The sequence below is a fragment of the Netta rufina genome (assembly GCF_964035555.1).
Source record: "Netta rufina genome assembly, chromosome: 5".
Taxonomy (NCBI): Eukaryota; Metazoa; Chordata; class Aves; order Anseriformes; family Anatidae; genus Netta; species Netta rufina.
In genome coordinates, this window is record NC_140128.1 from 33,214,727 (window position 1) to 33,230,606 (window position 15,880).

The 15,880-nt window shown below is 39.3% G+C and overlaps 1 protein-coding gene across 4 annotated transcripts in view; it reads right to left on the bottom strand.

Annotated features, from left to right (window-relative positions):
• Positions 1-1,604: 1,604 nt before the first annotated feature.
• The window catches only part of PHF21A (PHD finger protein 21A), a 132,416-nt gene continuing 118,140 nt past the window's right edge, over positions 1,605-15,880 (bottom strand). For 2 of the 4 annotated variants that reach the window (XM_084288197.1, XM_084288196.1), the window contains exons 13-18: positions 15,785-15,845; positions 13,205-13,368; positions 7,291-7,446; positions 5,555-5,630; positions 5,119-5,222; positions 1,605-3,195 (exon numbers count right to left, since the gene is read on the bottom strand). In XM_084288197.1, the coding sequence (XP_084144323.1) occupies positions 2,941-3,195; positions 5,119-5,222; positions 5,555-5,630; positions 7,291-7,446; positions 13,205-13,368; positions 15,785-15,845 (816 nt within the window). In that variant the 3' untranslated portion in view covers positions 1,605-2,940. Of the gene's footprint in view, positions 3,196-5,118; positions 5,223-5,554; positions 5,631-7,290; positions 7,447-13,204; positions 13,369-13,432; positions 13,456-15,784; positions 15,846-15,880 lie in introns of all 4 variants that reach the window. The other 2 variants (XM_084288199.1, XM_084288198.1) reach the window with 1 other exon arrangement.

Genomic DNA, 15,880 nt, shown 5'->3' on the forward strand with positions numbered 1-15,880 from the left:
AAAAGTCTGTACTCTGATTCAAGAGACAACCAGATGCCTTGGAAAAGCAGTAATAGCTGTTTTAACAGCTCCTGGCTGGGAAACTGTGCCCAAATGTAAATGCAGCTACTGGTGTATTTCACTCCCATCCCTTCTCGAACTGGCAAAGAAAATGAAGGACCCTCAAGCCTTCAGGCAGAGTTTGCTACCCCCAGATAGTGCAGTGCTTCCAAGAGAACTCGGAAAATAACATTAGAGAGAAGAACATGAGAACCATAAAGATACTGTCTCTTACTGGGAATGTACTTCATGCTTCAGAAGAAGATGTAAGAGTTACCCAAGTGATCAACTAGAGAACAACAACCTGGCCAAAAAGGACACTTCTCCTGAGTACCTGGCCACTAACTGCTGGCTCATATTGTAGAGAAAGAAGGCTCATAACCACTTTGTTTTCTCTCCTCGTCCCTTCAAACATATAGTCCTTTGTTTGAATGCTACGGGTCGCTGCCCTGTCATAATGACTTCCAGTGGTAACTGGGTTGATGCAGGGACATTTTTACTTTGATCAGTTTGATCCTTGCAGCTCTGCTGGTTCCAGAACAGAATTCAAACATCAAAACCAAGAGTCGAGGTTATCACTAGTTTAGCTGGGAAGTGCACGTAAGAGTCGCTTTCCCAAGCCACGGACAAATGTGAGAACTCAGGATATCAGTTCTGAGCTCAGAGCTGAAAATAGTGCACCCTCCTATAGAAGGAAGAAAAATCCTTAAAGGTCAGAAGGGCAACGCAAAGGAAAGGGAAGAGGACAGTGCCAAGAATCCCGCAGAAGCGTACTTGGCTGCGGCAGCAGAGGGACTCTCTCAGGCTATGTAGTGTTTGGAGTATTTGATACTAGTTGCTCAGAAATGCATCCTTGAAATGCAAAGCCTTCTCTGGTCCACTAAGAAAAGCAGCTGAGCAAGTGTGCCTCGCCACCCAACACATGCTGTCAATGGCACCACACCGGGGACCCTGCCTTGCATCGTCTGTGTCCAGGCTCAATTCTGCTGCCACTGAAAGCAACGGGAGTTTTGCCAGTGCTTCCAGGGGAAACAGGGTTCGCCCGAACATTTACGTGCTGTAGTAAAACTGGGTAGCTCTGGGACACAACCCGAAGTGACCAGAGTCAGCATTCTAAACTGAGATAAACCCCACAATAACAGGAGCACAAGGCAAGTTTTGCTACCTAGAGTGAAAAGATTATACGTAAGAGATGAACGTCTTAAATAAGAGGATATAACAGAAGGTGATTCCAGTTCAACAACTCACTGTCTTCGTTCTCAAGCTCTAATCAGTCCATATCACAAAAGTATTAAAGCACACTGCCAATGCTTTTCTCTGGGTTACAAACACATGAAAGAATGGGAGAGATATGGTAACAGCAGAGACAAGCCTGGCGGATCCTCCAAGCGGGGTGAGATCCAACACTGTAGGATTTGGTTCTCAGCAGAGTTTAGCCAGTAGCATGTATGGTATAATCTATGGAACCTGTCCCACTGGATCTTAAAACACAAACACAGCAGAATGTCATCATAAATAAGCAAAGTCTGTGTTAAAAAATTCTAGGTACACAGCATTTTCTCCAGTTCTGACACCTTTTTAATAGAAATCACTTGTTTAGGAAACAAATAGCACTTTTGTATTTTTTTTACAATGTTTCTTACCTTGATCTTATTTTAAGTAACACTAGGAAGACCTCAATATCTTTTATTTTCCTTTTTAATTTAAAAAAGTTGTTTGTTTTTTTTTTTTTCCCCCAGATACAAAGATTTTGCCCTTGCATAAAAAAACAGTGCCCAAAACGATGACACAAGGACTCACAAAGACTCACTGTATCTCACTGACACTATTACTTCTAATCTATACCATGCAAGGTCCCATCTACCTCTTTAATTAGACTGTCAGCCTGAAAAACAGCTTTTCTATTCCTTATTTAGTTCTTGTTACCAAAAGAAGAGAAAGGAAGTGAAAGAAAAGGACATTTCTCTGTTCAGTTCACACATCTGGGTCATGTGCTACTTTGTTCAGGATACTTTTGTTGTTTATAAATATAGAAAAGGGTTGGAATCTCATTTTCAAGTAATCGATGCACATTTTCTCTTGGGACACCTCCGTCCAACGCTCCAAGCTGACCCTGGATTCTGGCCCTCTATTTTCCCATTCCCAACACAGGCTTTCTGGATGAGTGTGAGGACCCAAACCAATTCTGCAAAGCATGTCTTTTATATGATGTGAAGAAATAGGGTTAACCCAAAGCTGTTGGGACAGTAGATCTTCAGCCTGTACATGTGCTGGTTACTCAGTGAAAAGTCCATCTCCTTTCCTTTTGTACATCTCCTGTCTAAACAATAGTAAATACTGCTTATTTGATAGACTTGTCCCTTCTGGGCACTGGGATTTGATAATTTATATTTCTGTTTTTTTGGTTTAATAGTACTGAGAGTTTAGAAACAGGAAAAGCCCACAGGCTCTTTGGACTTGTTTTTGTTTTCCCCTAGCTAAACAAACTGTTCTGCAAATAAGGATTTGAAACCTGCTCTCCTCCCTCATCCCTGCTCCTCACCCCAAACAAAAATAAAACAAACCTATAGTGGCTGTGGAGGCTGCTGCAGGCACACACTGGTGTAAAATATAGAGAGAGTAAATATATTATTTCACTTGGCATGGTGCTGGCAAAGAACCCCCAGCTGGCACTATTCATGTAACATGATCCAAACTTTGCATGTACACACAGAATAAGAAGGATCAATTGGCAAACTCCGGTGCCGCCTGGCACAAGCATCTTCACGCTCTCTCTGGAACCAAAGAACTAAAGAATTCTGCACTTTCCAGAAGAAATCCGGTTTTGCTTTTCTAGAGTTTCGTTATTTTGCTCCTCCTCCTCGCCGCCACCTCCCTTGGCTCCTTCTGCACTTCACTGTGTTATTTAGTCTCATCGCCCTTGTTACAGTTCACCATGCAGCTCTGGGAAGGGGAGGGGGCTAAGGTGGAGGTGGCAGCATTAGTATTGTTAGTGGAGTCCATGCCATTGGAGATGGCTACTGAATTGACCTCAGAGTTTATGGGTTTTGAAAGGTCGATGCCTTGGATGAGGCGGATCAGCTGTTTTACCTTCTCCAAGGAGCTGTGCATCTCCTTCTGTTTTGCAAGGATGGTGTTCTTCATTTCCATGCATTTCTGCAGCAAAACCGAAAAGCAGTAGTAAGTTCAAGTTTTACTCTCACATGAATGGAAGAAGGCAAGAGAAGGAATACAACGTTTGCAGATCTAAACGTAAGTACTCGGAAAAGACTGCAGCTACAGTGTCACCTATAATTCCAGCCTAGAAGAAAGTGAGCCTCAGAGCTGCGATCATAGGAGAATTCATATTTGCAGGCTGCGGAATTAAATTGTCAGTACGTAGCTGTCACCCAGCATGGCCCTTTCATCCCAAGGTGCTTGGCAAATCAACACAGACAGCTCCATCCTTTTGTGTTCCTTTTGAAGGGAAACTTCCAAGTATATGTTCTTATTATTTTTCTAGTAGTATTGCATGGCTGAAATTTCTTTAGCTCAGATGTGCAAACTCAGGCATCCTACTGCAGCTGACTACTGACAGTGTGTGTGCATGCGACTAATGGGATACAGCCTTTGCTTTCACTTATGCTTTAGCAGGAATATCACTTCCTCCTCTCAATAAATAAAGGGACACTTGAAAAACAAACCCTTCCTCATTTGAAAATCTTATTTTGCGACCACTTATTTCTCTTAGAAGCAACAGCCAGCTCATTAGATAAGAGTCAAGGTACAGTAACTTTAAAAAATGCCCACAAGTGATACTTCAGGAGTGAAAAACTGTTTTTATCTATAGCTGAAACTCTCAAAAAGGAGATGGTAGCTACTTTATGTCTATAACATTCAGGTTCTTACATGGAGACGACAACCTTCTTACATTTTTCAAATCTTTTATCCATGCTGATCTCCAGACACTGTTACTGCTTTCACACACAGCTCTTGACATCGTAAGAACTCTACAACATTTAGATCTAATCCACCTTTATTAGACAGTTCCAATGAAAGTATAAGCGATGGCTTGATCATAGCAAATAAACCATTCTCCTTACCTAGTATCAATCCCTCCTATTAAGGCTTGCCCCTGCCTGTGTACATCACTAAGAAACGGTGCTAGTGCTCTAGTGCTGCTGACTTTATGCCCAGCTACTGATAACCAGAAGATGACAGTCTCCAGATCCGCTAGCCAGCACCTCTCACCACCTACTTGCTCACAGTTGTTTTACTTGTATCATCAGCATTTAGAGGTCTTTAAGCATGGGACGCTTACTTTTGGCCTAGGAGGTAAAGACACAGAGACCACACAGCGCATCTGCATTTAAAAAAACAAATCTGTACTTACGTATCCAGCCTTACAGGAGTTGCCACACAGATTTCAGTGTTTTTCATTCTGTGATACAGACTCAGCCTATGCTAAGTGAGGGCCTCAAACTTTACACTGGCACCTCAAGAGCCTGATTTGCATATTAAGGTGAGAAGAAAGAGCAAATTAATATGTATGTTCCAATTACTGTGATAAATTAAGGTGGAAACTACAGCTTCTGGATAGAGGTATGATGATGTCCAATTAATAATATGCAGAGCCATGCACAGTCCAGCTGCTGACTGCCAAGCCAACATGTCAGGAGCCCAAGAGCCAGTTGTAATTAAACGGTCACTTTTGTACTAGGAATGTCTGGAAAATGCAGACTCTTACTACACACAGGGACACAACTATTCAAACTTAAGTGAGCTACTGGAAAATTAGAATTTATCTACTGCCCACAGACAATAATGCTGTGGGTCATTTTTGTCACCTGCTGCTATTATAGGTCACTGCATGTCTACAGTGTATGGTCAGCATGGATCATGTGTAAATGACTCATTCTAAGTATATGTTGCCTGCATTTCATTCCTGCTCCCCAAAGTCCTAAAAAACATAGGAAAGAGCCCATTTAATTCTCAGTAAAACCAGTGAAAGACAGGTCTAGCACATGGGCTCTACAGTTCTCTCTCTGAATTCTGGCATCAGAAGACAGGTGAAGAGTTATTTGGGAGGGCAATACCCACCGTTATGGAATTGCTGAGCTGTTTGACCTTCTGCTCTAGTTGTTCTCTTTCCTGTTTTAAATCTGAACTCCATTTAAGTAGTTTCTGTTTTTCCTCTTCTTTTGCTGAAAAACAGAATATTCATCACATCAAGAAATAATATTTAAAGTGTTTCTGTTACAACTGTAGATAGAGGCTGTAAACTATTTCATTTAAAGGCGGTGTTTAAGATCAATTCAACAACTTTTGCAATAAATCACACCCAATGTTTCACCTATACACAGAAGCACCACAGAAAGCTTAATAAATATTTAGACTGCCATTTACACTCCACAAGTGATTAAGGTCCTTTTCCTTTAATTTCCTTTTCCAAAGGAAGTATCATTCTGTCCCATTCCCTCAATTACATTTTCCAGTATCAAAACTGAAGCAAAGGTGTTGCTCCCCATTTTCCTACCTGCTTTATATGCAATATATGAATGAACAATTGCTAAAGTTCCTGGCCACGGGATTGCTTCTTCCTTCTTTAACATCTGAAAGAAAAGTGTGTAGAGATTTAGATGGTAAATAATCTACTCCTAGGAAAAGAAAAAGGAGAAAGAGGGAAAGACAGAGGATTTTCTTTATGGCTATCATTAGTCTGAGCCCTGTTAACACGTCTGCTTTGCAGACCTGTTCTGAGATTTAACAGAGGGAATTATTCACAACTGTACCGTAGCTCCCACAAAGGAGGCCTGTTTCTTACAAATGTCAGCATTTTCTCAAATTCCCTCCATAGCTACAAATAAACTCTACTAATGAAACTGAACAACTTAAAAGAGGAATGAAAAGATAATGTATCTGAACTCAAACTTGCCAGGAGACAAACATTATGTCATGGTTCAGACAAACCGCTGATCTCAGATGTTCTGGGAGAAAACTTCTCATGGCACAGAGCAGTCTCCACACCATACATTCAGATACCACACTTCCTGGCTAGTAAAACATGAAACTGTCCTATCTGCCCTTCTTACTAGAATCATTTTAATATAATTGCCAAACCCTCTTTATGTACATGTAAGGGTAAAACCCATTTATGCCTTTCAGATCCTCCCTAACATATTCCTACCTACATATTCCTTCCTAACATATTCCTTCCTAAGGAACTTTATTTTGTGAAGAAAAATGTAATGTGTCTTTTTAACAAGTCAATCCGAGGGGTGTCTCAGAAGACAGAGGACTCGGCCACTTTGTAGTGAAATACCTCCCATTTTTCCCCATAATTTTGTGGGAACATATCACAGAAATACAAAGAGAAGGGAGACATGATGGAACACAAGAGCAGGAATAGGAAAGTGGTAACTCTCCCTCATTTGCAACTACTGACCAAGTCACTTGAGTTTTGCTTTTTCATTTTCCTGAATAGCACATCATTTGCCAGGCTGTTTTCTTACCTTGCCATCTGGCTAACCAAAGGTCATGTGGGTGACTAAGCAAGATGCTAAATCAGAGAGAACACTAACAGCTTCAGGCTGCTGATTAAGAGCAACCCTTTGCAACTTCTGGAGTTCCACATAAGGGTTATGAATACAGTAGTTTAATTCTTTGTCTTGTAATCTCAATGCAATTATGAACAAAATATTAAAATATCATCTGTTCACTTTAATTGTGTACGAGGGATTTGGAAGAAAGAAGAAACAAGCTATTTGTCCATCCTCATTTCACAGATTCTGGACACCATTATTAAAGAGATCACTGAAGTCAATCTCTCCGGTGTTTGATTTATATAACCAAAGAGAGGTTTATATTTTCTCTATCTCTTGAGGTAGGCTCCTACAAATGTTTTATTTATTTATCCAGAAGAACATGCTAATAACTTTTTAAGAAACAACGAGCTTGGGATGAACAGGAAAATTTCTATGAGTAGTAGAGAACCTTTCCCAAAAGTTTGTGTGCTTCAGCCCAGAAAGAGTAAAAACACAAGGGTAACGAATAAAGACCTCAAGTCCGGGAGGAAAACTTAACAGTTTTGCACTGGCACGCATTCCAACAGATGTAATCAAATCAAATTCACACAAGCCTTGTTGCAGATCAAATAAATTTGTTCAGTGTCAGGCTGTCTTGATATAAATAAGCCAAGTGATATGATTGTTTTCTTTAACTTGGAAAAATCTTTACAGTGCATTGTGTATAACACTGTCTGTCAAACAATACCTGGTCTTGACATTTGGGACAGATCCACATGCCCTTGGGAATGGTTTTCAGAGGCGGGTCCAGACAGTCCAGGTGATAAACACGTGAACATGTGTCACACATCAGCAACTGCCCACTTTTTCTGCAAACACTGCAAAAATCCTCATGGATATCGCCCTATAAAATTGAGGGGAAGGGTTGAGGGGAGAGAAAGAGAGAGAAGGCAAAAAGTGAACTTTGACCTTTGACATCTACATCATTGTTAAATGCAAAGTTTACAGCACGAACTATTTCTAAGGGGGTTCCAAATGGTCAAGCCCTTTTTAGAAGATGAAAACCAGGAAAACCAGGCATGATGTCAGAAACACTGACATCTGTCTTCCCAAACGCTCCCTCTGTCCTCCCAGGGTAACATGTTACAACAAACACTTATTACCAAAACTTCTCTTAACAACTGATACCCCATAGCCTGTCTTATTATAGATTCCTCCCTTACCCTGCCTTTTTTTTTTTTTTTCTTTTCCTAAAATGATGAGCTATTCTCCTTCTTAACCCTTCTCATTTCTGGATGTAAGCACAACTTCACTTTGGGAATGCTGATGAGGCTGTCTCTTTCCAGTAATAGTATGTAAGAAACCCCAGCTGAGTGACTTAAAAGAACACTGTCAAATATTTAGGTCACCTTTAAAAATGAAAGTGGAAGGAAAAGGTGCTCTGCTTGTAAATGAAAAAGAACAGAATGAATTATATGTTCTGAGATAATTCTTTTTACCTCGCACAGGTTACCTCAAGTTGCACCAAAAAAGCTGTGAGTCAAAATTTTCTCTTTCTCTATAGACAGCGGTCTATGTTTCATCACTAACATAGGCTGAGAGACAAGATGAAAGAATAGCAAGAGATACTTTCTAAGTGTTTTTTTGTGTGTTTTTTTTTTTTTTTCTCCCCCAGAAAGAGTTGAAAACATACTGACAAGGTCTCTTAACAACATCCAGTCCAAATTACTACTTTATCACCTTTAGAGAAATTTCTTTTCTAAAGAAATTTAACTCCCCAGAAATATAGGTCTAATTTTTGTCACTTTTTCTTCTCTCTCTCTCCTCCTGTTACTCCCATCTCATGCTTGGGGTAGTTGTGGTGATGGTGTTTGTTTTCCTTTGTTCTTTGGATATTTGAACAAAGAGGCATGAAAGAAAAATGGCTTAGCACCCACAGAGCAGGAAAGGGGCATCTGAACCCCTCTCCCTTCTCCACCTGTTGCCTTTTCTGGCAAGCTGACATATTCTAGGCCCCATCTGGAGTCAGAAATATGCACTTCTCACTGACTTCAGCCAAATTTTCACACACACAACATCTGCAAGACTGTGATCTTAAGATGCATGTGTTGAGTCAAATTGCGCATATACACTCCCTCTGTACATATGCAACATCAGCACTCGCGGTGCTTCATTTTGACCCGTGCAGTCTTTTCAAGTGTGTGAGTAAGTTCCACCATCTTGGAATGATATCGGACTTGGCCATGCACTTACACATTAAGTTGCCAGACAAGAAAAATGACGCTAACCTCTACTGTGGATAAAATATTAAACATATTAGAAGAATGAGACACAGGCAATCTGCTAAGGTTTCTACTTGGCGGCTCTATTGCTGATGAGGCCTTTCTCTGAAGGGAATGCTATTCTTCTCTTTATTCCCAAGGTTAGCACCGACGCCGTGTTTTGTAAAGGATCAAGCTTTAGTGAATTTTCAGCGGCATGGTTTGGTTCCATAACTCTGGGGATCATTGAGAGGTGGGTTACAGTATTATTTCATGCTTTACAACAGAGCTCTTCCGTGTTAACAGAAGAATGAAATGAGTGACACTTCATGCCTCTTGTGAAGTGATCTGTGTAACCAGTCTGGGAAGAACTTCTTTTCCTCCATCAAGCACTCTGTGAGTACAAGTAAGGAAAAGAAGGCAGACAGGAGACGTGACATAAGCTAAGATGTGAAATCCTCTGCAACCTAATGAAATTTTTAAGAGCAAAATTCTCACATTTTACAAGAAAATTCTCATTCTAGAGAACTACATGTGGCCTTCAGTTGCCACAGACTACAAATGGCATTTGGTATCTGGCTCAGGTGCACAATTATTGGTGCGCTGAAAACCAAAATTGATATATCTGGTATCCCGTAGAAAGAGATCTACACAAGAGATGCAAACTGTTGCTTCTTGAGGTGGTGACATTTAGAAATTTAGACCTGAAGCCTTCTAAATTCAACAGAACACTGTAAATCCAGAAGTGATACAACTGGTCAGCATGCAGTATGGCTGAACACATCAGGATGGCAACACGTGCACAAAATCCATAGCCCTATTTTTGGTTTGTCAAAACAGTAATACAAAATTCAGGGTATTTCCTCAAAATTAATAACTGGACATACCAAATCCCAGCCAATGCTCAATTCCAAAGAAATGCCCCAGGTTTTCTAGACAGTTAATAAATATATGCATGAAGGGGGTTGGATGTGATGTGACATGCACCCCACTAATCTTAGTGTCTGGACCAGCTCTGTGAAAATTATATGCAGCCAACCTATGTTAGAGCAGAGCTCACTGACAATGCTCGGACATATGTTGTAGGCTAAACAGACAGAAGAATAATTTCAGGACAGAGACAGTATAAAAGGTGATTTAAGGTCACTTTTTGCTCTAATTCCCCTGTACCAAGAAAACCAGAAAGCAAATTAAAGCTTTTTGAACAGCTAACAGTTTATTTTCATATACAGTGGCTAGAGCAATAGTGCCTGGCTTTAGGAATAGAACTGAACAATACAGTGTCATATCCAAAGTAGATGTAGTTTATGTGTCTGAATATGTAATATACATGTATATAGGTATATGTACATTTCACTGGAATAACGTGGGAAATCTAAATATTCTGTGACAACAACTGTACAAGACCAGATACATAAAGTTGATGGTAATATATATGAATGATATAAGTGAATTAAGTTATCATAAGCAATAATAATCTTGGCACTTCCTAACATTTATGGGTTTGACTTTGCAATCTGCATGTTCTCTAATGCTCTTCTCAACTGGACCATTTATTAATTTACTAATAAAAAGGCATTTTGTGACCACAGACTTGAACCATCACTAGAATAGAGACTTTTAGACAGAAAACAGTTTTGCTTTATTCTTGCTGCTGAGTAATTGACTGTCAAAGGCAATTGCCATCTTCCAGGTGAATATGCTACTGTGTGAGGGAGAATCACCCATAACCAAATGCTTCACAGCCAATTGCCAGACAGAAAAAAAAAAAAAAAAGATTTGTTCAACCATGCCTACTGTATTACTTCCTTCCTTTCCCCAGGCTCTATTCCCAGTTTCTACTCCTCTACTTTTATCTCCAATCCCATCTCAAGTTCCTGCTTTATTGTCCCTTTAAAATTCATCTATGTCATTGTCATGAGAATGACAATTCAGGAGAAAGGCAAGAAGGCCTTTCTGGGCTGAGTGCTTGATTTGTATTTTTTACAGGTTGGCTAAAAGTTAAGTTTATTTATGTAATGAACATCAAACTTCCATTCTAAAGTCTATATGAATTAGACCTTCTCAGTAAATGAGTGCAAAAATGTTTTAAAGATAGGTAAAATTGCAGTTTTCCTCTATATCTGTCTGGGAAACTGCTGAATGGTTTTAACTGGGACTTTTGATATAACCTTTTATTTAGGCATGCACATCTCATGTTTTCATTCTGTATGTCCCCAAAGGCTGGGAGCTGTAACAACAGGCAGCATTTTCTATCCTATCTGGAATAAACAGACCTTTCTATATTTTGATTGTCATGTTGAAATGTATCTTCTGCTTTTACTTGTATTTTATTTTACATGGAATTCAATACCAAATATTTCTGAAAAGTCTAAAGAATTAGCTCACCTGATAGGGAATATACATTGAATAAGACTTTGGGATAAAATTCCTTTGAAAAAACAAACCTACAAAATGTTAAAACCAATGCTTATGCATAAACTAAATCACTTGTCTGTAAACATTTTAAAGGGGACTTATATGTTATTCTAAAGGGAAAAGAGTGCTACTGTGCTATATTACAATACACTCAGGTAAGAGAGAATGTTAACTACCTTCTTTGTAAACTTCCACTGTCTCCTTTAGAATACCTCTATTTTCATAATTAAAGTATACTGAAATAATCCATAATCTAAGTACAAATACTATAAAATTTCAGAAAATTCACGGCATTGAGAACTAGATTAGAATGCCTCAAAAATTCTCTACTCTTGATTTAGCCTGCTGTCACCAGGCACCTCGGAAAACAGGACAACATCACATTATACTGTTTCGAGAGCTCTTATATAGTGGGAAAAGACCGGCAGTATGCATACAGAAGTCAGAGATGGAAAAGACCTACCACATTATCCAGCCCTTCTCTTGGGGCCAGTGTCAAAAATGTTCTCTTCAGCATGTTTACTTGTCATTTTTACTGCTTACTTATAGAAGACCCCAGAGATGGAGCTGCCCCACCCTCCCTATGAGGGGCTGTTCCACAGTCTCTTTCATCTGACTGTCAGCAAAGGGCTTTTATAGTCAAGTGCTATTCTGCTTTCAAAAGTGACTACATAAAAGAGCACCTTCTAATTTCACATACATATTCCCTGTGTATCAGAACTGCATCTATTTATTTCTGTGACTCAGACACACTTGTACTATTTCTATTCCTGTTATCTGTACAGAACAAATACAGTTCAGAAGCAACAAGCTGGCTTCTATTCCCTCTTGTATGTGGCCAATAGTCCCTCAGTCTGTGCACTTAGAGTGGTGAAACTGCACAGGTGAAAATAAAGCTGCCCAGCTCTTCCTCAAAGCCCATTTCAAGTTGTTGGGCCTCAATTATATGTGAAAATATGTAAAAAAAAACAAACATACAAACAAACAAAAAACCCACAGATCACTTACTCAGATTGCAGGAGTCTGCAATGATATGACTAAATAAGCAAGCACCTTTTTATTTTTAAACTGTACTCAGTAGTCACTAAAAGGCAAGCACTTTACTTTTGCACTGAGCACTTTACTTTTACACTTTTACTTTTTACTCCTGAGAATTTTTATGCAATGAATTGTTTCGCCCATACTGAATAGAGTAACAGTACACTTTTGGACAAGCCATAGTGTCCCTTCGTTATGTCCTGTCAGACCTACACAGAAACTCAGTCCAACTTTTCTCACTATTTCTTTTCTGAGGTTTATGCATGACCTTTAAATTTTTTCTTCATGTTTTTGCTAGTAATAATGAAATAATTCAGTAGTTCTCAGCAACTTAAAAAGAAGTTGTACTTTGAGTGGCAAATCCTATCTTTTAACTTAAAAAAACATACCTATTTCTTTATATATTATAACAAAATGGGCAAATTTTATTCAAGACAGATTTAGTGATCTGATCACAGGGGCAATGTATTCAGCAACACTGGTACACGAGAACTACCATAAGCAACGCTGTGAACATGGCTCCTGGCTGTCCTGAGTAATCTGGGAGGTTTCCCTTCTGTCGTTATAGAAACACCACAACTTTTTCTTATTAGGGTCTGTAAGTAATACTTTTCATTCTCCCCTTCCCCCATTTTCATGGATGACAGATTCAATTCAGTCAGACAAGATCTCAGACATGGCACAAAGGAAATGAGCTCATCTAGCATGCCTGGTGCCTCCCAGTGTTTCAATCCACTGAAGGAGTTATAAATAAAATCTCTACAGGATAAGAACATAGGTGCAGGAGGAAAAAGGAAGGGTGTTAAAAGGATGCTGGACCATTTCATTGCACTGAACTAGGACAAAGGATGAGTGAGACTACAGAAACAAAATCTGCAATGATTTTCCTTGTGACTGTTTCTACATATCTTTCCAAAAGTAACCCCCTTCCCAAGAGTTACTTACGTCTGTGGAGCTGGGGCTAGGCAGGGACACAGGCTGAACAGCTGCGGGAAAAGTAAATGTGGTCTCTGTCTTTTCATTTTCAGGGGAGTCAGGATAACTGGACAGAGGGGATGTGGGGGTCAAAGCCCCAAACCCCAGCACCGTGTTGTATTTAGGTGGACGACCTACATATTAACAAAAGGGAACAAACAAACAAACAAAAAAAAAAGGAAAAATGATCTTACATACCTTTGGCCAGTGGTCCTCATTGGCTAGCATGAAAAAGGAAATGATGTAGCACAGAGAGGAAATTAATATAAAAGTTACAAGTGGAAGGACAGAAGCAAAGATTAAAACATTTTTAAGAAATCTTTAAGTAGAATTTTGCAAGGAAAGAACATTTAAAAGATGTATTTCAGAAGGAAATAGAAACAAGTTCTGTCGAGGGTCAAAGTATCGCTCTCACAAAAGCAGTGTGGGAATGCTTTCCATTCCTAGAAACAAGGCTATTCAGTTTTTAGGGAGAGCATGTTGGCATCAAAACTAGAGAGAAGCCACAATAACTACTATTAAATCCCTTCTACTGTTATCCCACACATTCCTATCTTTCTACTGCCAGCATAAATCTACACAAAGGTTAAGTCCTTTATCACAGGCCAACACTCACCATTCCAACCCTCTCCTTTTCTTCCCATTTTTTTAAACCCACTCACCCACAGATCAGCACTTTCTACTCTACTGGTACATCTTTTAAATTAGGCTAGAACAGGTCCTATTTTGTGACTCATAACCCCAGCACTACCAGCTGTAATCTATCATTGGTCTTCCACTGTAACCCTCACCCAAATCCTGTGCTCTTTCTTAGCATTTCTCAGTCAAATACATTTGATTCTACACAACTCCTATGTGCTCCTTTAGACTAGCAGAAGTGCAAAATGTGTTTGTAACTATTTTCATAAAATTACGTATGCAAAGGAAGGTGGCAAAAAACAATATGTAACCATCATTTCTGCCTCCCTTCTCCTGGGTAATTTATGGATATGTAAACATAAAGGACCTAGGATCTAGGAATAATTCTCCGGATTTTATGTTTACAGATTGTCAGTCCATACCTATTAACATGCTAAACCTAGCATTTAAAGTCTGGATATGTTCCAGAACTAAGTATGTCCTTGGAAACGGATTTCTGATAGTGATGTCCATGGCTGAAATTTCTGACATGCTCAGCACCATCTAGAATTAAACTAAAGCTCTCAAGGGCACTTGCTTGCATAAGCTTTTCACCTAATATATTGCTATACTAAATCACAAAACAAATGTATACATCCAAATCTTTTGTCAACTGAAAATTCATGCTACTAGTTTGGTACTGATACAAGGTGCAGGCTCACAACAGTGTGGGAGAAAAAAAAAAAAAGAGAGAGCATAACAGCAGTCAGCATGCATAAATAGGCTAGGAGAATATCAAGTACAAAAGCATGCAAACTATTTCATTGACACAGTAATTGTTCACAATGAGTTATAAAACAGAATTAAGAAATCATTACTAGAAGTAGGAACATTTACTTATCCACAGATCAAATGCAAACCTCTCTCTCTATAAAATCTGTATCATACTATTTATAAATATATTTTTTTATGTCATTAGAGGATGGCAAGAGACTGATGTGTTTTATTCAGAATCAGTATGGCTGCAGAAGTGTCAGTTTTGCCACATTGCCTTCTGGACTGACAAGGTATGTCAAGGAGAGTACATGTGAAATGGATATATGACCTTGCAGCCAAAAAAAAACAAACAGAACAAAACAAAACAAAACAAAAAACAACAGAATTGGAACTGGTTGATGCTAGGTTAGACTGTGGATTTTAAATATGCTCGATTGCTTAAGTCTGTAAAAACTGCAGAAAAGTGTCAAAAATCAGGGAAAGATTGTCATGTATGTGTGGTTGATGCCATGCACAAAAAACAGTATCAAGTTCTCTGCTATGCTGTTCTGACTCATCTGATTCACCATAACCTAAGCCTTAAAATTTCACCTGTTTTACAGAAGAATTTCTACTGAATAATACTGCATACCTATATGAAACACCATCTCTTCTGTTTGGACAAGTGGCACTCTGCTTGCAGCGAAGTGCTCAGTATGAGCAAGATAGTCTTTCTTTCTCAAGATAAAATCTTTCCAAGGACATATTTCTGCTCATGGTAGGGAACAAGCTTTTCTCACACTAAGTTTCCTCTCCTATTCTGGGCAGACACTTCTTCCATAACCACCTTCTTGATAGTAGTGATACAATTTACTTATTAACAAGAGGATCTTGACAGCAGCTTTATACCACTAAATGATGTTCAAACATCTCACCTTTCACTTTGCTCTATTTTTGGGGGGCGAGATTGAAACTGAAATGAAACACTGAGCTGCCTAATAAAACCTGCTGTGCTAATCCCTAGAAGTCATGATCTGTGTCTGCCGTAGAACTTCACTATACAAATAAAGTACTGCAGTGCCCTTCCTTATTTTGTTCTTCATATCAACAAGGGACTACAAACACAAGATGGAGAAAGAGGCACACAGCAGGAAGAAAAGTCTAAGTATCTCTCACCTCTTTTGCGTGTCCCAGGATGCATTGTGCTGTTCAGGTACGTGACTGCACTCTTCTTGCGCTGTAGGGGAGAACAGAACCATTTCTGTTGGCTAA